The sequence below is a fragment of the Gymnodraco acuticeps genome, unplaced genomic scaffold, assembly GCF_902827175.1.
Source record: "Gymnodraco acuticeps unplaced genomic scaffold, fGymAcu1.1, whole genome shotgun sequence".
Lineage (NCBI taxonomy): Eukaryota > Metazoa > Chordata > Actinopteri > Perciformes > Bathydraconidae > Gymnodraco > Gymnodraco acuticeps.
Window position 1 is genome coordinate 12,565 of NW_022992018.1, and position 25,178 is coordinate 37,742.

Genomic DNA, 25,178 nt, shown 5'->3' on the forward strand with positions numbered 1-25,178 from the left:
ACAGAAAGCAACGTCTCTGAAGCTGAGTATACATCCAGTTTCAATGGATACATGCTGAGCCATGACTGTGTCAAAGGACAATAGACCCGTGATCAGAGCAACGTTCACCCACTGTGAGGTCACATGACACCTGTTGATCCACCCCAGGGGTGATGTCTCAGCTACATTGATATACTTTCTTTTGGCATTTAGGAATTACAGAATATTATTATTCATATAACATGATAATAATTATTTCTGAAACATAGCTGAAGAAGTAGAGAAGTAATGCAAGTATAGAGTTTAAGAGTAGAAGTTCCATGTTACTTGTTGAACGAAGGTATTCTCAGAGGTGGGAGAAGTACTCAGGTCTTGTACTTGAGTAAAAGTAGAAGTACTCAGATCTTGTTCTTGAGTAAAAGTAAAAGTACTCAGATCTTGTTCTTGAGTAAAAGTAAAAGTACTCAGATCTTGTTCTTGAGTAAAAGTAGAAGTATTCAGATCTTGTACTTGAGTAAAAGTAGAAGTACTCAGGTCTTGTACTTGAGTTAAAGTAAAAGTACTCAGATCTTGTACTTGAGTAAAAGTAGAAGTACTCAGGTCTTGTTCTTGAGTAAAAGTAAAAGTACTCAGATCTTGTACTTGAGTAAAAATAGAAGTACTCAGATCTTGTACTTGAGTAAGTACCAGAGTGTAGGAATACTCTGTTACAGTAAAAGTCCTGCATTCAAAATGTTCCTCAAGTAAAAGTAGAAAAGTATTCTCATCAAAATATAGTTAAAGACAGTAAAAGTAGTCGTTGTGCAGATTGGTCCATTTCAGAATAATATATATGATATGTTTTATAATGATTGATCATGAAAGTGTTCTCAAAGCTGGTGAAGGTGCAGCTAGTTTGAAGTACTTTGTATACTGCAGGGTAGCTGGTGGATTTACTCCAGGTGGAACTAAAGTCTGATTCAACACTTGATTAGATTTCACATCATTCATCCACATCTGTGAAGTAACTGAAGGTACTAAATACATGTAGTGGAGGAAAAGTACAGAGTAACATAACATGGAAATACTCAAGTAAAGTACCTCAGTACTTGAGCAAATGTGCTCAGTTACTTCCCACCTCTGGGTATTCTACAAAAAGACAATGATGTGTATAACTGCTGTAAGAAATATAATATGTATTGTGTCCCTTGAAGCTGAAATAAGTGAAACGATGGTTTAAAATAACAGGATATGAAATACTTGGATCGTCATTAGTTGATTTCTTGAGGCCTTGACAGTCGGTACGGTAATCTCATAGTAACATGTGAGAAGGAAGAGGCTGAATGGGTTTATTCAAGGTGTGTGTGTGTGTGTGTGTGTGTGTGTGTGTGTGTGTGTGTGTGTGTGTGTGTGTGTGTGTGTGTGTCTGTGTGTGTCTGTGTGTGTCTGTGTGTGTGTGTGTGTGTGTGTGTGTGTGTGTGTGTGTGTGTGTGTGTCTGTGTGTGTGTGTGTCTGTGTGTGTGTGTGTCTGTGTGTGTGTGTGTGTGTGTGTGTGTCTGTGTGTGTGTCTGTGTGTGTGTGTGTGTGTGTGTGTGTGTGTGTGTGTATGTGTGTGTGTGTGTGTGTGTCTGTGTCTGTCTGTCTGTCTGTCTGTCTGTCTGTCTGTCTGTCTGTCTGTCTGTCTGTCTGTCTGTGTGTGTGTGTGTGTGTGTGTGTGTGTGTGTGTGTGTGTGTGTGTGAGTGTGTGTGTGTGTGTGTGTGTGTCTGTGTGTGTCTGTCTGTGTGTGTGTGTCTGTGTGTGTGTGTCTGTCTGTCTGTCTGTCTGTCTGTCTGTGTGTGTGTGTGTGTGTGTGTGTGTGTCTGTGTGTGTGTGTGTGTCTGTCTGTGTGTGTGTGTGTGTGTGTGTGTGTGTGTGTGTGTGTGTGTGTGTGTGTGTGTGTGTGTGTGTGTGTGTGCGTGCGTGTGTGTGTGTGTGTGTCTGTCGCACCATGGAAACTTAAAGAGATAAAACCAAACGAGTAAAAAGGAAATGACTAAAAAGACTCTCTGACTTCCGTCTTCGTTAAATGTTCTCAAATGGGTTGCCTGGGGGATTTCTGTCTTTGATTTCGACAGTCAGCATTTCCTGCTGACCGTCGCTGAAACTCGTGTGTGTGTGTGTTTAAACATAGATCTCGGTTTAACAGAAGCTCGTTTCTATACTAATTTTCTCCTGCAACACACACCGGCTCACCCTCAGTGCTGCTGTGTGTGCTGAAACATGTCCTAACATGTCACGATGACGCTGTCAAACATAATGCCTCGGTGATAAACAAAAGAATACCAGAAAATAATAATATAGCACGTAACAGACGAGATGGGAACAGGAAATAAGAAGCTCTGACAGTGAAACACAATCTTTTAAGGCACGATTTCTTGTTCTTAGACACCTGGAAGAAAAGGACGGCCAGTTAGCGTCACTCTTCCTGCTCAGTCGTGTCCACTTAAAGGATAAGAAGAAGGAACAGGTTATATTTCAGGTCAGGCGTCGGGTCAAAAATAAATTCTTTACATTTTCCTGGACCTTAAAACGTTTAAACGTGGCCAAACGTGGCCAAAGAGGTCAGTGACCTCTTTGGCCACGGTGAAGCTAAATGGAGTTGTGGCCTGGGGCTGCGTTGTTTACGACTAAGATTGCTGCTACAGTTAGCTACCTAGTTAAATACCGTAAAACAGTATCTGCTGCTGAGGAAACAAAACCAACATATATTGGATTTTTTTTGTGATGTTTCGGCTGTTTTATGGCTGCTGTTTTCAGCTTTGGGAATGCTAACTTCCTTTTGCTGCCTCCCCGAGTTCTTTCTCCATCCCTGTGAAGGTTAATGCTAACAAAAGTAGGCTAACGTTAAAATAAAAAGAGTATTGTAAGGGTAATGAAGTAGGATAGCATGAAAACAGTTAGGATAGCATTAAAATAACTACAGTACATTAGGCATGAAAAGGTAATGTTAGCATTAAACAAAGTAATGATAGCATAAAGGAAAGTAATGATAGCATAAAGAAATAAATATTAGCCATAAAGGAAAGAAACGTTAGCATAAAGGAAAGCAACGTTAGCATAAAGAAAGCAACGTTAGCATAAAGGAAAGCAATGATAGCATAAAGAAAGCAACGTTAGCATAAAGGAAAGTAATGATAGCATAAAGGAAAGCAATGTTAGCATAAAGGAAAGCAACGTTAGCATAAAGGAAAGTAATGATAGCATAAAGAAAGCAACGTTAGCATAAAGGAAAGTAATGATAGCATAAAGAAAGCAACGTTAGCATAAAGGAAAGCAATGATAACATAAAGAAAGCAAGGTTAGCATAAAGGAAAGTTGTGTTAGATATTATAAATATGTATTCTAGCTTTAAATATAGTAAAGTTGGGATAAAAGTAATGTTATCATTAAAGAAAGTAACATAAGCCTTAGTTGTATTCCAAATATACAAGTGTCTTTTAAACAGACTCTCAGGGTTAGCATCCTTTATAATATGCTGCTCATAACAACTTGAGTCACAGAGGTTTCATTTCTATCGAACGAAAGGTAATTAAGGATCAACCTGCGGAGAATATTCACGCTCACTGACGAGGTTCAAGTCCACCTCTTTACCTCTGAAAACACCAGCTGGAATGTAGCTGGGTGTGTTTGTTTTCCTTAAAACTAGGTGGCACACACACACACACACACACACACACACACATACACACACACACACACACACACACACACACACACAGGCATGGGAAGCTGATTGATAAGGATCACAAAGAGGAGCTTTCTTTGGGAGGAGCACCTGGTGTGTGTTTTGGTGTGAGCGTAACCGCTAACTTGGACATCACACCACAACATTCATACAAACCGACGTAGAAAAGAGAGGGAGTTGAGTGTGTGTGTGTGTGTGTGTGTGTGTGTGTGTGTGTGTGTGTACGTGTGTGTGTGTGTGTACGTGTGTGTGTGTGTGTGTGTGTGTGTGTGTGTGTGTGTGTGTGTACGTACGTTAGGGCTGAACGATATGCGCGATATTCACACCGCAGGGACGTGCGGTTTTATTCTTTTTTTTTTGTTTAAATGCTAACGCACTTTAGCACAGAATTCAAAATAAAGATACCCTTATTACTTATCGAAACTGCACATACAATATATCCGATTAAAGCTGAGATTCCACAGATTATTTAAGTATAGTATCTAAGCGATCCGATCTCGCAACAGGGGAAGCAAACACAGACATCACAACACGTACCTTTTACGGAGCTTTTACGGGAGATGTCTCACCGTAGCTGTCAATCTGATCAAAAGACGTGTTCAATGGCATTAAAACGAGAAAAAACGCGGCTGAATCGGTTGATCCATAGGTTGATAATGTATCTGTGGCTTTGAAGCAATTGTTTATAATTCCATTTGTATGTAAAAATCGGAGCACAACAATTAGCTGCTAATGGTAGTCACCAGAGTGTATGCAGCTTCCGGTTTTGGCCACGCGTCACTCTCATTCCTTATTTGGTAATGTGTGTGTGTTAGACTGCGCTGGACTGCCGCATAGCCAAGACCGGAAGCAGCAGCCACTCTGGTGGCTACCATTGGCAGCTAACTTTTGCTCTGCGATTTTTACATTAAAATGGAATTATGGATTATAAATGAAATCATTTTTTTATACAGAGACGTTAAAAACCTATGGATTAACCGATTCAGCCGCGTTTTTTCTTTCTCGTTTTAATGCCATTGAACACGTATTTTGATCAGATTGACAGCTACGGTGATACATCTCCCCTAGAAGCTACGTAAAGGTACGTGTTGTGATGTCTGTGTTTGCTTCCCCTGTCGCGAGTTCGGATCACTCAGTGATGATACTATATACCTACATAATCTGTGGAACCTCAGCTTTAATCGGATATCTTGTATGTGCAGCTACGATAAGTAATAAGGGTACTTTTATCTTGAGTTCTGTGCCAAAGTGCGTTAGCATTTTTCGCTCAGGGGTCATTTAGATGCTTCTTATGAGACTTATGTTTTGTTTTGGTAAAAATGGTTTGTATCGTCAGTTAGCTGAGATTATTTCCGTTAATCTGGTATAACACATTAATAGGTTCTTAAATATTAAGATCCCCTGAGACACTGTCGTGAAAAAAAAAGTAAAGTACCCGCCGGGACTTTTGGGTTTAACAGGTTAAAAAAAACGCAATATATATATACCGCAGGGGGGGGGGGAAATCGTGATGTCAGTTTTTTTCAATATCGTGCAGCCCTAACGTACGTACGTGTGTGTACGTGTGAGTGTGTACGTGTGTGTATGGATGATGTGTGTTTGTGTGTGTGTGTGTATGTGTGTGTGTGTGTGTATGAATGAGTGTGTGTGTATGCATGTGTGTGTGTACGTGTGTGTAAGGATGGTGTGTGTGTGTGTGTGTGTGTGTGTGTGTGTGTGTGTGTGTGTCTCTCTCTCTGTGTGTGTGTGTGTGTGTGTGTATGTGTGTGTGTGTGGATCTGTTGTGACACGAAGGTTATGAGATGTTGGCCTGCAGCATGAACAGCTCTATAAAAGTGTTTAGAAAAGCAGCACGATCACCGAAAGGCGAAGGTGATATAATCAGAGAGCTAGTTTTGTAAGTTTCAAAAGACATAGTTATTAAGTCTATTATTATTATTATTATTATTATTATTATAGCATGATAAAGTAATTTAGAAAAGACCCTTTGGTGTTGTTCCCTGATAAACTACTGAAGCGACGCAACACTAGCAAGTCGTTAGCATGATGAATGCAAAGCAACTGTTAAATCGCTTTTTTGCTAATTGCTGAAAATTGGCCCTTCAAGAGTGTTTCATTTGTCAGATGGTGACATAATGCTGTTTGATTTCTATTTTGAGATGTTTAAACTTAAGAATTGTTTATTTCTACTCCTTTTCATTTCTGCTCACGTGCAATGCCTTGTTTTTTATGCTGCTGCAACGCAAAACATGTCCCAATCCGGGATCAATAAAGTACATCTGATCTTATTTCGTCAAAATCTAGTAGAGTGGTGAGATTACAGATTACATGTCTCTGCCATTAATATGTAAATCAAGCAAGAAAGTGGGTTTAGTACTGTTAACTAGGGATGCACGATATTGGTTTTTTGAAACCGATACCGATAACTTCCTGCTTCTCAAGACCGATACCGATAAAACATTTTTTACGCCACTAATTATTTTTTACGCCACTAATTATTTTAACGCGATTAACGCATGTGTATTTTTTGTCCTCGGCCGCCCCGTAGTTTCAGAGCGCATCGAGTTTAAAATACCATCTACAAGCTGATGCTGACAGCCCCGCTCCTGCCGCCCGTTTGTGGCAGACCATACTTCCACGCTCACCGGCAGGCACCGACTGGCTGTTGGGAGGACCGGGAGGGTGTGTGTGTGGCCCGAGCGAGAGAGAGACCTTACGTGCATTGTTGTTGTTAGCATCTGGTGCTAGCTAGCTGCGCTAACGGATATAAGGAGCTGTTTAAATGAAAACAGAGGAGCGACATTTCGCCACAACTGCGCCGAGCACTTGACTTTATGCAGGAAGCCAGACAGTGGGACATTGTACGAAAAGTCAGCACACTCAGCACGGATAGTGCGCAACATGATTGCAGCGTCCAGGCAGCTCTGGTTCGAGCATATGTCTTGAGTTGCACATAGCTCCAACGCCCATACCACCGACGACATGTTTGTTTACTGTCCTGGCTTCACGGCCGCACACCATTTACGTCACAGCCAGGCACGAGTTAGGGAGCGCTGGATTTGTGAAGAACTCCCCTCTTCCTAAACCACTAATACCACAGTACTGGCAAAACGGGAGGAGCCGAGTGAAAAACAAGCGCCCCTCATCCCAATCCACCCACACCGCAGAATTTGTTTTCTTTTTTTTTACCCAAAAAATATATTGTATATTATCGGGGCTATTATAATAATGCTTATATTTATTATAGCGCTTTATCAATGACTCTCAAAGCGCTTTACAAATACACATTACACATACAGATCATACATACATGTAATGGTCATCTACTGTGGACAATACCCACAGAAGCAAATTCGGGTGAAGTGTCTTGCCCAAGGACACAACGGCCTGACGCAGTGGGGCGGGAGCGGGTTTTGAACTGGAGTTCCCCAACGCCCCCTTGATCTGATGATCAAACGCACAGACCACTGCGCCACCCGTCCCAATTAATTATTAATACTGGTATCGGGTTTATCGGGATGACGTCATAATTCCTAATATCGGATCGGATGTGCATCCCAACTGTTAACATTAATCTGTATCTGTAAAGGAATTTCTGATTTATTTTGAATAATTTTGAGGTTTTTTTGGTGTTTTTTTCAACATTTATTTTAGATTTTTCGTCATACTTTGTTGAAACGCTTGCTACATTTTGCGGATCTGTCATCAGATAGCTTGTTTTGTCAGTTATTAAATGTATTGTAATTGCATGACAAAAGGAAAAATGCAAATTGTCACTTTGGAGAATCTGGAACTAAAAGAGAAATTAGTTTTATATTCTATTATAATATTTCATTACTACTTCAGTGGCAAAGTAAAGACTGTGTGTGTGTGTACAGGGAAGGCTCTGAAGCTTCATGTACACACACACACACTCGCACACACACACTCGCACACACACACACACAGCTTTAAGTTTCTCAACAGGAAGGAAACGTGACTGCAGGAAACAGTTTAACAATCACGCCTTCTGACCCCATTTCTGTTAGTGTGTGTGTGTGTGTGTGTGTGTGTGTGTGTGTGTGTGTGTGTGTGTGTGTGTGTGTGTGTGTGTGTGTGTCATCTATACAGTGGTGCAGGGATGTCGTATTTTTATAGGCCGACCCTGAAGGCAGCATCTCCCTGTTACTTACCCTCTGTACGTCTTCTCAACGTCACATTAACATAAATGCCAGACAGACAGAGAGAGACAGAGGTCAGCGCCAAACTCACGCTGGGCGAGCATGTGGTTACCATGGAAACAAAGTCATGTGATCATGGAGAAGCCAAGAAGACAGAAGCTGCTGACCTTTGATTTTATTTTATTTTTTCTAGAAATGAATGACTTTTTTATAGCGGAACAATAAAATTGCAAAATTACGAGAAAATAATATTGTTTGATTAGTCAAGGAATGTTTCTTTCTTTCGTGCAAATATAACTTTCAAACCCCAGAATATTAACGTTATTTTCTAGGGATGTAACGATATATCGAAGATCGCGATATCGCGGTAAATAAATGTCTCAATACCGTCGTGAGACTGACAAAATCTACCGCGATTTTTTAAAATTTTCTTTTTAAATAATTTAATTTGTTTTAAACCTCATCAATCTGTTTTTCAAGGGAGACCTGTCCAACATGGCAGCAGTTATAAATACCTAGGTATCTGGCTTGATGATTGTCTCACTTTTAAACTTCATGTCAATAACCTGCTTAAAAAGCTGAGGGTTAGGCTAGGTGTCTTTTTACAGAAACAAGTCCTGTTTCTCGCTTGAGGACAGGAAAAGGCTCTGTGACCTTTTGACCTGTGCTGGACTCTGGTGATTTGATGTATATGAATGCACCTGCTGCCCATCGCCTGATCAAGTTAGATGCTGCGTATCACAGTGCACTGAGATTTGTTACTAACTATAAAGCACTTACTCATCACTGTACCCTGTATGCAAGGCAGGTCTGCCTTCACTAACTGTACGGAGGCTCAGTCACTGGTACACGTTCATCTACAAAGCCATGTTGGGTAAACTACCTTTTTATATCTGCTCTCTGATCTCTCGACGAATTGAAAGTACGTATTGCCTGAGATCTCATGATGTTGTTTTATTAAATGTGCTAAGTGCTAGGACTGTCTTAGGGACGAAAGCTTTTAGTTGTGCAGCTCCACTAAATTGGAACAGTCTGCAAACATGTTTCAAACTGAGCACTTTGGTTCCCCTGCATCACTTTGAAACTCAGCTGGGTGACATGCTGTTTGATACTCATGGTACCTGTCTCTGTGAATAGAGTTTGTAAACTGTACCATGTACATGATGTTGTTTGTCATCCTTATTGTTGTTCTGTTGTTTTTATGTTACATGTGTAACTAATGTCCTGCAGGTCACCCTTGAAAAAGAGATCTTTTGATCTCAAGGGGCTTCACCTGGTTAAATAAAGGCTACAAACACACAAACAAGTAGGTTACAACATGAACATAAAACAACAGATAACAATGAAGGACATGGTATTTACAGGGCTACATGTACATACCTAGAGACATGGACAAGTACCAACAGTATATCTATATCTCTGTCAATAAGCCTCACCTTCTTGGCAACAACTGTATTGTTGTTGAAGTGGCGGAGAGACGATGCACAGTTTGACCCACTGCTGTCACCCATGGTCAAAGCACACCTCTCTGTCCCAGCAACATCAGCACCAAGCGAGAGAGTTGTTTCCACAGCAGGGGATTTTGCAAACGCCCAAACATCCCAGCTTCTACCTGGAAATGTGGACATGCTCATATTCCTGAAAGATAACCTTGATGCTGCTGAGTGAGTGAGTGAGTGAGTGAGTGAGTGAGTGAGTGAGTGAGTGAGTGAGTGAGTGAGTGAGTGAGTGAGTGAGTGAGGGAGTGAGTGAGTGAGTGAGTGAGTGAGTGAGTGAGTGAGTGAGTGAGTGAGTGAGCGAGTGAGCGAGTGAGTGAGCGAGGAGCGAGTGAGTGAGTGAGCGAGCGAGCGAGTGAGTGAGTGAGTGAGTGAGCGAGAGTGAGTGAGTGAGCGAGCGAGCGAGTGAGCGAGTGAGTGAGTGAGTGAGCGAGTGAGCGAGTGAGTGAGCGAGTGAGCGAGTGAGTGAGCGAGTGAGTGAGTGAGGAGTGAGTGAGCGAGTGCGTGAGCGAGTGAGCGAGTGAGTGAGTGAGTGAGTGAGTGAGTGAGCGAGTGAGTGAGTGAGTTAGAGTTGAGTTACTTGAACAACTAAAGTGAAACTTGATTTATTCTATTGCAGGGTCTGATTATTATATTGTTGATACTTTAAAATACTACTATCCTACTAATATGCTGTACAAATCAGATGTATTATTTAATAAAGAAATTAAATAATATCGCGATAAATATCGTACCGTGGACTTTTTATCACGATATTATCGTACCGTGAGTTTTTGGAATCGTTACATCCCTATTATTTTCTCCTAAATGTACCAATTAAATATGAGTTAATGACCCACTTTAATTTAGGTAAATGAAAAACCATTGTGTGTTTAGATTTTCCGAATTTGTTCAAAAGATTTTCTCTGAAATGAAAGTGGAAAAATTATGAAATAAACAATACAAAAAAAACACACAATTATGAGAAATCTATATGACTTTATAATCTCAGAAAATCAAGTTTATTGTACGTGTTTCTTTCCCTGTGAACGTACCAATTAAACTTCACAGAAAATCCATGTTTTTCTTTAAAACGGACCCCTTTTAATATCCAAAAATGCAGTTCTTCTTGTAGACAGTCCTCCTGACCTTTGACCTCTCCTGTGTGCAGGTGTTCACCACGTACTCTAACGAGGACTACGACCGGCGTAACGATGACGTCGACCCGATGGCGGCGTCGGCGGAGTACGAGCTGGAGAAACGAGTCGAGAAGCTGGACCTGTTTCCTGTGGAGCTGGAGAAAGGTACACACACACACACACACACACACACACACACACACACACACACACACACACACCACACACACACCTCCCAAGGTTTCGTGGACTTCTCCTTACAACCCATTATCCCGTTATGGGATTACAGTTAGCGCGGATTAGCCTAATTAGCTGCTAGTAATTCTGAACGTAATGGAATTGTTGAACCAGGAACCGTCGATGATTGCTTCCCTCAGCAGGACAGGCAACACACTGATTCATGTTTCATTTTAAGAGAATTTAATTCAAATGTATACATGAACAGTTTCAGTTTAAGTGGAACTTGTGTTTTTATGCAAACGTGTGAATCAATTTAGCTATAACATAAATGTAGTGGAGTTAAAAGTACAATATTTCACTTTGAATCGTAGTGGAGTTTAAATATTAATGTCAGGAAAAGAAAATGCTCAATTTAAGTAGAAGTACCTCAAATTTGCACTTAAATACAATGTAAATCCTGGTGATGATAGGAACAAAATAAATGTATGGACATCAAGGCTTCACAACTAATTCACATGTTATTAAAATTGCAACACGGACTCGTGCAATATTTAAATTGCAGGAACATTTTGTAAACAATTTGAAAATGTGATATTTACTGTGTGTGTGTGTGTGTGTGTGTGTGTGTGTGTGTGTGTGTGTGTGTGTGTGTGTGTGTGTGTGTGTATAGACGGTGATGGTCTGGGTATCAGCATAATAGGGATGGGAGCAGGAGCTGATATGGGTCTGGAGAAACTGGGGATCTTTGTGAAGACGGTGACGGACGGAGGAGCTGCTCAGAGAGACGGCAGGTAACATGAACACCTGAGTCTTTATATATGTCCTAAACCCTGCCATGACTCAGCATTTCATCACCTCCTGTCCCCTGGTCTGGAGGTCAATGGTATTCTGAACGTGTTTTTGTTTGTTATCCTGAAATAAGGTCTGTGGTTAACACAAGCTGAAGAGATTTTTATTCTACGACATAAAATACGTCAGTAAATACAGAACTGGTGGATTTAAAATGGTTGGTTGCTAACAAGTGTCTAAATGAGACGACTAAACGTCATCACGCCCAACATTAGCCACCTTTAGCTTAGCGGTGGTGACGTGAAGTCATGTGACCGTGCTGTAGTTCCTCTATAGCCCAACATTAGCCACCTTTAGCTTAGCGGTGGTGACGTGAAGTCATGTGACCGTGCTGTAGTTCCTCTATAGCCCAACATTAGCCACCTTTAGCTTAGCGGTGGTTACTTGAAATCATGTGACCGTGCTGTAGTTGCTCTATAGCCCAACATTAGCCACCTTTAGCTTAGCGGTGGTGACGTGAAATCATGTGACCGTGCTGTAGTTGCTCTATAGCCCAACATTAGCCACCTTTAGCTTAGCGGTGGTGACGTGAAGTCATGTGACCGTGCTGTAGTTCCTTTATAACCCAACATTAGCCTCCTTTAGCTTAGCGGTGGCGACGTGAAGTCATGTGACCGTGCTGTAGTTCCTTTATAACCCAACATTAGCCACCTTTAGCTTAGCGGTGGTGACGTGAAGTCATGTGACCGTGCTGTAGTTCCTTTATAGCCCAACATTAGCCGCCTTTAGCTTAGCGGTGGTGACGTGAAGTCATGTGACCGTGCTGTAGTTCCTTTATAGCCCAACATTAGCCACCTTTAGCTTAGCGGTGGTGACGTGAAGTCATGTGACCGTGCTGTAGTTCCTTTATAGCCCAACATTAGCCACCTTTAGCTTAGCGGTGGTGACGTGAAGTCATGTGACCGTGCTGTAGTTCCTCTATAGCCCTACATTAGCCACCTTTAGCTTAGCGGTGGTGAATACAACATCCCTGCACAATTATATTCTCACATGTTGGATTGTTGTCTTTGTGTGTGTGTGTGTGTGTGTAGGATCATGGTGAATGATCTCATCGTGGAGGTCGATGGGACCAGTCTGGTTGGCGTCACCCAGTGTCTCGCTGCCTCCGTCCTCCGAAACACCACCGGCACCGTCAAGTAGGGATCCAACACACAAATATTGACATATAATGTATTGTTAAGTTATCCAGCAGCAGCACATGAAGTCAGTTTGGTTTTCTCTGATTCATTATCGTGTATTTTGATCGTTAATTGGACACATGAATCTTAATTGTGTTTGCAGGTTTGTGATTGGCCGGGAGAAGCCAGGCGAGCAGAGTGAGGTCGCTCAGCTGATCCAACAAACTCTGGAGCAGGAGAAGTGGCAGAGAGAGATGATGGAGCAGAGATACAAGCAGTACATGGACGATGACGAGGAGGTACATACACACTCACACAAACACAGACACACACTCACACACACAGGACACACACACACACAGGACACAATAATAATATATAACATTCTATAGGTTTTTGTGAATGTAAATGGTCTGCAAAGGATAAAATACCAGAGTTTAGGAACATAGTGATCTCTAAGCTGGTTGACCAATCACAACAGAGCTGGCCAGCTAACCAATCAGAGCAGACTGGGCTCTGGTTTCAGACAGAGGGTGAAAAGAGGTGCTGCAGCACAGACAGTATGAGAAAAATAAAGAGCTTTTTGAACATTAAAGTGTGTGTGTGTGTGTGTGTGTGTGTGTGTGTGTGTGTAGAGGTGTCTTATTGGCTTTAAATAGGAATTTATCGCTTGAGTTCACATGATCAGTGTGTATTTCTACTATTTGGCAAGATAGTATCACAAGACGTACTGTTACAAGTGTGTGTGTGTGTGTGTGTGTGTGTGTGTGTGTGTGTGTGTGTGTGTGTGTATAGAGGTATCTTATTGGCTTTAAATAGGAATTTCTCGCTTGATTTGGCAAGATGTACTGTTAGAAGTGTGTGTGTGTGTGTGTGTGTGTGTGTGTGTGTGTGTGTGTGTGTGTGTGTGTGTGTGTGTGTGTGTGTGTGGTCTAGCATTACTATACTTGTGGGGACCTAAATCTGTTTACATAGTCATGTGTGGGGACTCGCCTCCCTTATGGGGACAAAATGGAGGTCCCCATGAGGGGGATCATTAATGTTAGGGTGAAGACTTGGTTAGGGTTAGGGTTAGGCATGTGTTGGTTATGGTTAAGGTTAGGATAAGTCTCCAGGAAATGCATGTAAGTCAATGTAATGTCCCCTGAAGTGATGTATACATGGTGTGTGTGTGTGTGTGTGTCCTTGTGTGTGTGTCACATGAAACAAGAAATCATTCATAAGTGTTAAACCAAAAATAATTATGTGTTTTTCACAAACCTGATCATTTGAGTATGTCTACTAAAAACAAGAACAATATGTCATTTATTTCACAAATCTATAATAATTTCCAAAATGTCGGTGTGTTCTTTCAATCTCAGTGCAGCACCTCCACCTTGTGGTCAGAGAGAGTAACTGCAGTTAGTGCTACAACTATTATTATTTAAATTGTTATAAAACCATGTCAATATTTATACAGAATATATTATATTATTCCAGTACTCCAGTCAGACACACATTACACATTTCACAATAATAATATCTAACAAATAATAAAAAACGTAATATCTCTAATATGAATGTTCCCTCTGTGTGTTTCTCTGCAGACCGGAGAGTACGCCACAGACGAGGAGGAGGAGATGAGTCCGGTGTTTCCAAACTCCATCGAGGTGTTCGACCTGGCGGAGAACCAGGAGCTGTCTCCTGTGGAGCTCGACCCCGAGAAACTGGCCCACAAATTCAAAGAGGTAACAGTGGCTTTAACATTATGCATGCTGAATGTCACTCTGTTATGGATGTATTCCACTTTTAACTATGAAACTGTATTAACACCAAGGTAGTTGAATGAAAATATACCAATCATTTTCTGAGATTAAAGACAAAAAATGTAAATGACTTGACTAAGAAAAACAGACTACAATATTTTTCTAAAAGTCTTGGAGATTTTCGACTTCGATCACAGAGAATATATTAAAAAAAGATCTCATAAATTAACGACTTTAATATCAGAAGCTCAGGTTTTCTTTCTTAAAACCTTTTCTTAGAAACCCCCTTTCCTTGTTGTAATTATTTGAATTTGTTTAACTACAACACCCAGAATAAACTGCCATATTTCCCAAGTCTTAACAAGATTTGATGGATTATTTTTTACATTTGTATTAATCTTTGTTTTAACTTTCTCTCTGCAGCTCCAGATCAAACACGCAGTGACCCAGGCGGAGATCCAGCTGCTGAAGAGGAAGGTGAGAACGTCAGGTCTTTTTTTACATGCACAAATGTTGCGATCCTGAAGGCAGCATCCCTGTGTGGTGTCCCTGAAGGCAGCATCTCCCTAATGTATCCCTCCTCTCTCTCCTGCAGCTGGCTCATGCGGAGCAGGATAAGCTTCGATGGCGGATGGAGCGAGCTCAGCTGGAGCAGAACATCCGGGACAGCAAGGAGAGGATGGAGAAGCTGGAGGGTTACTGGATGGAGGCGCAGTCGCTCTGTAAGGTAAATCCAGAGAGAGAACCAGCTGGAGCTCAGAGGCAACAGGAAGGGAAGGCTTTATCATCGTTAGACATCTTAATTGATCAACGGGAAGCTTTAAGTAGGGCTGCACCATTTGGAAGAAATGTGATTATTATTATTAAAAAACTATATTAAAGGATAAGATATTTTAGAATTATTATTATTACATTTATTTTCCTTTTAATTTTCCTATTATTACTCCTAGGGAAATTCACTTTATCTCATTTATTTATTTTTTATAATTTGTATTATTCAATTATTATATGTATTATTTGTTCATTTTCTTTTTTATAATTGTTATCTCTTTCATTTAAATATATATATATATCATATTTCTTTTTTTTTTAATTAATTGTTTTGATAATAATTTTTTTTATATATATTATTATTTTATTCCTTTTTTTATTTAAGACATACAATAAAGCATATTTCTTTGTTTGATTTTCCTTCACTAAAAGTAAGGTTTTTAACTTGAGCAAAGAGCCTGAATGAAAGCAAGTCAATGAAAACAAAATGTTATTTCAATTCACGCTTAATCAATACTGTAGGGAGTTGATGTATTAATCTCACGTGTGTTTTCAGGCGGTGGACGAACACCTGAAGGAAACTCAGTCTCAGTACCAAACTCTGGAGAGGAAATACAGCAAGGCCAAGAGACTGATCAAAGAGTACCAGCTGAAGTAAGGAGAGAGGAGGAAGGAGACGTTAGAGGAGTAGGAGAGGAGGAGGAAATCACACAGAAACTTTAATGTGTTTTTATTTTTCAGAGAGATCGAGTTCCTGAAGAAGGAGACGGCTCAGCGTCGAGCCGAAGAGGAGAGCGAGGCGACGCACAAAGAGGAGGCCGACACCCTGCACGAGAAGGTGAGCAACATCAGAGGAGGTCATGAAGTATTTTAAGTATTCATTATTTTAGATAATTAAAAAACACTCAAAGAACAGATGACAAGAATATAAAGTGCAGGAAGAGGCGGAAAAGTCACCGGGCTTATTTGAATCCTACGCGTAAATAATGTTCACAATTTTATAGAAAACACAAGATCAATATACAAACAATAAAATATATTCGTGGTTTTTATATTGTATAATGATTACGTAATACTAAGATAGACGAGACATTTTTTAATCAAATATTTGTTATTTATTTTTTTTTATATGACCTGGCATTATTAAGTGAATAAAGTTAGCTCCACCTTTACCAGCTGCAGATTTAAAAAGATGAACACATTAATGCTTAGCTCATTTGACTACATGGCTTAGTTGAATACTGGATTCTGATTGGTCAATTGGGACATTGCAGAGGTCAATGTGACAGTAGCACAGACCGCTGTTAAGCACTATAATGACCGTTGCTAAGGAGGATCAATGTTTATTTGTTTTCACAGATTACCGACTTGGAGACCAAAGTGGACGCCCTGAAGACCCCGAACGCCTCGTAGACCTTCATCTGCGAAGAGGGGGAGGAGGAGGAAGAGCGCTGCCTTCATCACCCGGTCTGAACTTCACTGAAATCAAATATCTGCTGCACGGACAGGAAGTGGGGGGGGGGGAGAATAACAGGAATGACATTCAAAAAGGAAAAGAAGCAACTTCTCATCTCCTGTCCGTCAACTACAAATCCCAGAATGCTCCTCTGAATGACCCACAATCCTCCTTGTCTGTCTTCCTGGCTTGGCAATCAAAGCAACACACACTCGACACTCTGTGCTTTATTTATATCGGCTTCTCCTACTGGGTTTCATTTATTTTAAGAAAAGGCGCTTTTACTGAACCGGCTCGTCACAAAGTGCTTTATAGAGGGCAGACGAAAACAGGACAAAAAAATGACTTTTGATTGTCGTTATACTTTTGAACGCTGAACCATTCCTTGTTTTTTTTTGGGGGGGATTGGACTGGATTCTTTCGAGGAGGAAAAATAAAACCACATGGAGTGACGGCCATGTTTTAAAGACACACTCTGGAGTGAAAACATGGTCGTAAAACACACAGAAAAGGAAAAAGCCACCACCTGCTGATCGTCGAGTAATAAGAACTACAAACAAGATGGCCGCCACATTTAAGATTAGTGACAAAAATGGAAAAACGCCCACCCATTTTCCAGCCTGCGGGCGATTGGAGGAAAATACTGTCTGTAAATATTCAATGCGTGTATTTAAAAGTGTTTAAATATCTGATATCGGAGGGTTAGCCTGTGCAATTAGCAGAAAGACTACGAAATAATGATCATCTCTTTTCTACCGACATCAAAGGCTAACAGGGTGTGTGTAGTCTCATGCTGATAGAGCTTCTAACGGCGTGTATCTTTGGGTGTGTACTAACCGCTGTGTGTGTGGGTTCACATGCACATCAGGAAAACGTTTCCAAACAAACCAGAATCAGGAAAACATTTTAGGGATAGATGAACAGTGGTGGAAACGGTTATGTAGGTAAAGTAAGTTTAATCATTTACATTTATTTAATGTATTAATTTCAACATTTTAAATAAAAAATAAAAAATAAAAAAAATAACTAAAGTTATAAAATATATTGGAAAATTACAAAAATGTTAATTGATGCCACATAATTATTCCTTAATCTGTTAAAATACAAAAGTGAAATAAAAAAACAAAATGAACTCTCTAAATCTGTCAAAAAAGTATATACTTATAGAAACTGGCTTATTTAATTTTTACAAAACATCTTATTTTAGGTAGAAGTATAAATTGGCAAAGTACCTTAAATGTGCCCTTAAGTTAATGTACATACTTTCCACCACTGTTATTAGTAGTATGAGGATCTTTTTTTACTTGCATAGGTATTTGAGTCCAAGCTACATTACATCTGAGAATATTTTAAGGATTTGTTCATCAGTGTCAGATGCTCAAACATTTCTTGGAGGTAAAACTGCTCCTCTGCATCTCGTAATGGCATCATCAGTTAGTATAGAGCCAAACAGGTGAAAAATCCAGTCATGCTGCATTTTTTAGGCAGATATTGTACAGTTTTAAAAATCTATTAAACATAATTTAAAAAAAAGTATTTACATCACGGACGCTTAAACCGAGTTACTTTAGTATATTGATTGAGATATGGATTGGATAATTTACAGTGGAAAAAACAATTGCTGAAAAAAACTACTACTTATAGCTTCATAGCTAAATAAGCTAGTTAGCATTTCTGATTTTATTTAAACAAACCAAACGCACTTCCTTAAAGCATAACATACAAAAGTCAATACTCAAAGATAAAGTAAATTGTTCCCATTTTGATATATATATTTTTCCAGTTTCAATCAGTAGTTGTCTTTGCTCATCGGCTAAAGTAGCTTTGTTTTGCTAACGTAGCTCTGTTGTGCTAACGCAGCTCTGTCATGCTAACGTCCTTTTTTATGCTAACGTAGCTCTGTCATGCTAACGTAGCGCTCTCTGTCATGCTAACATCCTTTGTCATGCTAACGCAGCTCTGTCATGCCATTGCCATGCTAACGTCCTTTGTTATGCTAATGTGGCTGTTTTTATGCTAACGTACAGGAGAGTTTTTCCTCTGAGAAATGTAAATGAGCTTCAATATTAATCAGGAAACAGTGTGCATGTAAACTCACTTCACATTATTAACATTATTAGGAGAGGAGTAGAAAATCCCAGTGCCAGTATTATGACTTTAGAAGATTAACCTGAGGTTCAATACAAACGGTCGATCAAGGTCAGATTTTAATTTCACATTTTTCCTGGAAACAATGGAGGTTCAGGTATAGACGCATAACATTAGTTTTTTTTACAACAAAGTTCCTTTGTCAGATTAAATTGTGGGGGGAAAAAACCCAGAAATGTTAAAAAATACTTGCTCTAACGGTCAGATTTTGAAGATTCATTCCACCAGAGATGCGTTATTTTAGCCTCTTAATTTAAAATTGGCTGATGCGTTATCGTCTCAATGCTCCCGTGGAAATATATGTTTTCATGCAGTACAATCTCTGTTTGTAAAATATCCTTATAAATGTAAGTATTCTGATTTGACTATCATCCAGGAGTTGTTTAAAAGGTTCAAATGAGCATGAGGATGGGAAAATGGTGCTGAGTTAATTAGGGTTCACACACAAGTATTGAACAAACAATGTGTATTCAAATGTTGTTGTTCACCATTATTATGAGTTTGTGTCGAGATAATACAGCTTGCTGGCGAGCTCTGATTTGGTTGCATCAATGGAACATTCTGGATAAGGAAACAGTCGGGTGGTGCAGGGAAATCGTATTCAATGTGATTTCGTATTATTTTAGAAAATGATCTCTGTGGAAAATAAACGTTTATGATACTTGCACATCACCACCGCTAAGCTAAAGGAGGCTAATGTTGGGTGTGATGACGTTTAGTCGCCTCATTCAGACACTTGTTAGCAAGCTGTGTTTTTAAATCCACCATTGGGGTATTTCCTAACAAAACGTCAAAGTCTCTTCAACTTGTGTTAACCACAGACCTTATTTTAGGGTAACAACCAAAACACCTTCAGTAAACCATTGACTTCCAGACCAGGGCACAGGAAGTGCTAAAATGCTGACTCATTCCTGCACCACTCAGTTTGATTAGGCTGTGTAAATCATGTCTTTTCTTTTAGCACCATCCTCTGGTCAACATTTTGTCTAATTATGTTTGGTTTACCAGCAAACTCTTCCCATGAGCCTCAGCTACACTTTGTAATTAATGCTAATTAGCACATGTTGTCAACTAACAAGGTAAACATCAGCATGTCACTGTGAGCATGTTAGCATTAGCATCGAACTAAAGCACCGCCTTCATAGAGGCTGTAGACCTTTTCTAATATTAAAACATATTTAGTTTGTCATCTTACAAACACTGAAACACTTTGACAGACATGTCACTTCAACACACTCTGTGGCTTAGTGTTGTGTGTTATGCCTTTAAAATAAGGCATCTGTCCCACTGTGTATTAGATCCAAAGCGGCTAATGTGATCAAAGTATGGGAATTATAACAGGAAAATGAGAATTCGACTGACTCATGTATTTTTTCCTGGATTTATGGTGAAATATGTCATAAAACTATGAACAGGTTGAGTGATTTATGATGTTTGAGTGAGGCAAATCCACAGTATTTCATGATTTGTAAGTATTTGTTTACTACATGCAGTATATTTACATTAAGCTCCTTTATCGGACAGGGTCAAATAAACAGCATTTGTGTAGAGGAATGAAAATCAGCCATAACTTGGTATTTTTATTACAGTTTCATCTCTTTGTCGGACCAAATGTGAGCTGTACAGTTGTTTTATCTCCACATTAAGTCACTTTGGTTGTAGATCTGAACAGGAAGTGACCTCGCTGCCTTGTTATGACTTCTTCTTTAGTTTAACTTTTAAATGCTGCTTCTGCCTTCACAAAGCCTTCTGGTGTTTGCTCGCTGATTATTACCCATCATGTCTCCTCATTAAAAGCCCCGAGAGGCAAGAAATACATCTGGTCGATTCATTTCTCCGTCTGATTCATTGTGTTTCAATATGTGTAGGACTTTAAAACAGGTGGGAAATATTGGTTTTCTTGAATAATTAACTTTTTTTAAGTGTGAATGAGGCGGGGGGGGGGGAAAGTAGGTTTTAAAGATGTCTTAAAATATGAAAAATAGCTATAGTATGTTGAAAGATACAAAAAAAATTGTAGTTTGGTACGTCACCTTTTTCCGGCAGTGGCTCAGTCAGTAGGGGCTTGGACTGTGAGCCGTAGCCGTTCAAGTCCCAGTTCACCTCCTGCCCTGCCGCCCTTGAGCAAGGCACCGGACACCCCTCTCCCCCCACTCCCATTGCTCCCTGGGCGCTGTGCAATAGCTGCCCACTGCTCCTAGTACTAGAGTCGTGGTGCTAGGATGGGTTAAATGCAGAGAACACTGTGTATGCTGTGTGCTCTGCATGTGTGACAAAGAGGGTTTCATCCCTCCCATTCTGATTCTGAAAAGACCGTCTGTTTAAAAATGTGTTTCATACTTTAGTTTTTCAAAATAAAAGTCAAGGTAAATTATGTAAAATAATTCCTGCATGTGAGACGTTTAGGGAACATCTGTAAATTGGAGAATCAATCTACCCACAGTCTATATTCAGTATGTATTGCACAATAGTAGTTACCTCACCGCCCCACACATAATAATGAAAATAAACACAAATAAAACAGACTTTAGTTTCTTAGGTCATATTTATTCATATTAAGTGTTGAAAATAAATACAAAACGTTTTTTGGGAACACATCAGGTAAAGTGACAAAGACCTGCTTCAGTCATCAGAAAAAGTTTGACTCACTCTTCCAGCTTCAGGACTCTTTGAACACCCAGAGGAGTGTGTGTGTGTGTGAACAATCTGTATTCTTTAGGATTCATCACACGAACAAATGACCTCGCACTTCTACCCGGAGCGTAAAAACTGCTTAAAAAATGCTCTATTTTCTACGTTTCTTCAACTTCCAGCTGCTCATTTGTGGCATTAAATATAAAACATAAGCAGGTATTCAAATGATGGCACACAATGATATATGTAACAGATATAATTCACTAAAATAAAACATTTCCCGTGTTAATTCCAGTTAGCAATGAGATTTGACACCAGGTTAGCATCTACGTGCTACGGTTAGCTGCTAGCAGGCTAAGCTAATCATATCAGTGGCACATTCAGACACCACATACATAAACAGCATGCACTCTGATACGCTAGAGCAGGGGTGTCAAACTCAATTTCATTGCGGGCCACATTCGCATTATGGTTGCACTCAAAGGGCCGGTTGTAACTTTAAGACTTTATAAAAAATACATATTTAATAATGTAATATATATAAAATAATGTATTACATTGGATTATTATCGGATAGGGTAATAACTTCATAATTAACTTCGTCTGAAAGCAGAAGTCTAGCAAATAATTGCAAGTCTCTTCAGTGAGAATGTCACAAAATGATTTAAAAAGAAAAGTCAAATTCTGAGAAAAAAAGTCAAATTCTGAGAAAAAAGGCACATTTTGAAGGAAAAAAGTTAAATTCTGGAAAAAAAGTCAAATTTGAGATGCATTGTGCTCCATGTATGGGCAACGAGCTTCTGTAAAGCGGCATGTAACCGTATAATAAACTTATCATATTTTTTTTAAGCTCTTGCGGGGCCACATAAAATGAAGTCGCAGGCCGGATTTGGCCCCCGGGCCTTGAGTTTGACACCCCTGCGCTAGAGTTAATTAGCTGGAACACCTGATTATGTCTGGATTAATTATGAGTGTGAAGGTGTGTGAAGGTGTGTGTGTGTGTGTGTGTGTGTGTGTGTGTGTGTGTGTGTGTGTGTGTGTGTGTGTGTGTGTGTCCTGCAGAAGGCACTGGCACTCTTTCTGATGCTGTTAGTAAAGGAGACTGTACTGCAAAGAGACATTCACTGCTAACAGATATCACACTAACGTCTATGGAAACACATGGAGATGGATATGTGAGTCAGAAAGAGACGAGAGTAAAAAACTGAGGTGTATAGAGAGGCAGTAATCCATTAAGGACACGGATCAGTGTGTGTTCATTGAGTTTCTAAATTAAAAAGGATAGTTAGAGTGTTTTAAAGTGGGGTTGGGTGAGGTATTTATATTATATATATTCCAAATAGCGCGTACAGTTAGGCTGATATTCATTTTTTGGATGGGTTTTTCCTTAAAGTAAGCTAAAATAAGTGTTGCAGAAAATTGCTTTGCTAGTATTCCTGATTCCAAACTGCCGCTGGTTTTTGACAATTACCTGATAATGGATGACTTCTCCTTACATCCCCACTTACAGACCTCCGAACTATCCCTTTTAGCTGCACTCAAAGAAAAGTGTTGGCATTTATTATATTATGATAAAAGCAGGAAGTGTGTGGAGTTCATTCAGTGTTTGACATTCAGCTCTGATCAGATCTGAAAAGGCAAATGGCCTGTATGTCTCTATGTGTGTGTGTCTCTGTGCATCTGTGTGTGTGTGTCTATATGTGTGTGTGTCTCTGTGCATCTGTGTGTGTGTGTGTGTCTCTGTGTGTGTGTTTTTGTTTGGTGTGTGAGTCTGTGCGTGTCTGTCTCTCCGTGTGTGTGTCTCAGTCGTCCACTCCTATGTTTCGGAACAGATAGGACATGGACTCTCCGTTGTGGATCCTCCTGATGGCCTCCGACAGGATCATGCTGATGTCGACCGTTTTGATCTTTGAACACTGGAGCTTCTGGGGCTCGTGGGGGATCGTGTTGGTGACGACCACCTGGGGGGGGGGGGGGGAAATAAAACACAGCGTTAAGTTGTTGTTGAATATCCGTTCCCTCTCAGGAAGGTTTCTAGTGGAGTAAAATGACCCGGAAGTCTCTGAGCTGCAGCCACGATAAGAGCTGATTCTCTAAACCAGCGGTTCCCAACCTGTGGGCCGTGGCCCCCTAGTGGGCCGCAAAGGCCTTGCAAGTAATTTGCAAAACATGATTTATGTGGAAACATTTCATTATTAAGAATTTGTATTTCCTTTCTCTTTCTAGATCCTCCTTAGCAACGGTCATTACAGTCTGTTCTACTGGATTAACAACGTGTCACATGTTCTGAATCGACCAATCAGAACTTTATTTAGACTCCGTATTGTTTATGGTTGAATGTGGGCCGTGAACATTTTTTAGATTCTTAAGTGGGCCCTGATTTGAAAAGGTTGGGAACCGCTGCTCTAGACCAGTGGTTCCCAACCAGGGGTACGGGGACCCCTAGCGGTACATGTGGGGATTGCAGGGGCGCACACAGCAATTAGGCCAGCTCAAGGGGATCGAGAGACAAAAATGGTTGGGAACTACTGATCTAGATGATAGTAAAGGAAATTCAATGCATCCTTTGTTATCTCCTTTAGGAAAGGAAAGGAGATAAGGCTGTTCCACAATTCCTGGCAGATTTTTTTTCCGTTAACTATTTATCCCTCTCACCTCGTCGATGGCCGACTCCTCGATGAGGCGCGGGGCGTCGGAGGACAGGATGCCGTGTGTCGCCATGACGAAGATCTTGTAGGCTCCTCTCTCCTTCAGCGTCTCCGCCGCCGCCACGAAGCTGTCCACGTCATCGATGATGTCATCCTGTGGAAACAAACGCACGTCTCAAACAAGCTAATTTTGGGCGTGATGACTTTTAGTCGTCTCATTTAGACACTTTTGTTTTTGAATCCACCAGTGGGCTTTTTACTGACGTATTTTATGTCGTAGAACAAAGCGTTAATATCGCTCACCACGATGATGGCGATGCGTCCTCCTACGTCTCCCACCACCGTGATGGGGGGTTTCTCTTTAGGGATCAACACTGCAGACACCAACCAAAGTTCATATTAAATCTTCCCTACTCCCTGGAATATGACTCAGTGTGATGACAGGACTTAATGTGTGTGTGTGTGTGTGTGTGTGTGCCTTACGTGGGATGTCCATGCTGGGGTGTATGGCCCCGGTGGTCTTCACGGTGGGGGGGGAGTGGCGTCCGTCCACCTGGTCCGACTCGGCGTCCTGAGCCTCTCCGTGAATCACAGCGAGGCCGAGACGCAGACGCTCTGCAAACGACTGAGCCCTGAACACAGAGAGAGGATTCAAATACTTTAGATACAAGATTTAAAGGATGTATCACATGGCTTCGTTAATCGTGATTGGTTCATTGTGAACATTCAATGTAAATCAAATACTGTACATTGGAATAAACTACTGATGTTCTTAAACGGTCTGATTTGATCACCTTTTGGCAGAAGCTGGAGATTTGGCCACGATCACAGCATTTCTGTAGTCCGGGATCTGGAGGGACAAAGAAAATAATGACAGGGATCACAAATCAGATTTGCAAACAATTTTCAAAAGTTCAGTGCCTTCATTTTATTATCTCCTCCTGGATGTACTTGTACTTAATGTACTTCCTCCTGTGTGTGTGTGTGTGTGTGTGTGTGTGTGTGTGTGTGTGTGTGTGTGTGTGTGTGTGTGTGTGTTCCTTTTAATGTACTTCTACTTAATGTATTTCATTATCTTCCTCCTCACTATCTGTCTCTGTGTGTGCGTGTGTGTGTGTGTGTGTGTGTGTGTGTGTGTGTGTGTGTGTGTGTGTGTGTGTGTGTGTGTGTGT

General features: G+C 40.5%; 2 protein-coding genes across 2 annotated transcripts in view; one reads left to right on the forward strand and one right to left on the reverse strand.

Annotated features, from left to right (window-relative positions):
* Nucleotides 1-20,542, forward strand: part of LOC117536529 (neurabin-2-like) — a 28,588-nt gene extending 8,046 nt beyond the window's left edge. Inside the window, exons 5-14 of the mRNA XM_034201435.1 lie at nucleotides 10,490-10,622; nucleotides 11,308-11,428; nucleotides 12,518-12,622; nucleotides 12,768-12,903; nucleotides 14,191-14,331; nucleotides 14,773-14,826; nucleotides 14,945-15,076; nucleotides 15,677-15,774; nucleotides 15,862-15,958; nucleotides 16,480-20,542. Of these exons, the coding sequence (XP_034057326.1) occupies nucleotides 10,490-10,622; nucleotides 11,308-11,428; nucleotides 12,518-12,622; nucleotides 12,768-12,903; nucleotides 14,191-14,331; nucleotides 14,773-14,826; nucleotides 14,945-15,076; nucleotides 15,677-15,774; nucleotides 15,862-15,958; nucleotides 16,480-16,533 (1,071 nt within the window). The 3' untranslated portion in view covers nucleotides 16,534-20,542. The remainder of the gene's footprint in view (nucleotides 1-10,489; nucleotides 10,623-11,307; nucleotides 11,429-12,517; nucleotides 12,623-12,767; nucleotides 12,904-14,190; nucleotides 14,332-14,772; nucleotides 14,827-14,944; nucleotides 15,077-15,676; nucleotides 15,775-15,861; nucleotides 15,959-16,479) is intronic.
* A 708-nt stretch (nucleotides 20,543-21,250) lies between these two features.
* LOC117536530 (phosphoribosyl pyrophosphate synthase-associated protein 2) lies at nucleotides 21,251-24,952 on the reverse strand. Its single transcript, XM_034201436.1, has 6 exons — nucleotides 24,942-24,952; nucleotides 24,801-24,856; nucleotides 24,490-24,638; nucleotides 24,310-24,380; nucleotides 24,014-24,160; nucleotides 21,251-23,319 (listed from the first exon to the last, which is right to left on the reverse strand). The coding sequence occupies exons 3-6, from the start codon at nucleotides 24,500-24,502 to the stop codon at nucleotides 23,161-23,163; spliced, it is 390 nt and encodes a 129-aa protein (XP_034057327.1). The 5' UTR covers nucleotides 24,503-24,638; nucleotides 24,801-24,856; nucleotides 24,942-24,952; the 3' UTR covers nucleotides 21,251-23,160.
* Between the last annotated feature and the right edge of the window lie 226 nt (nucleotides 24,953-25,178).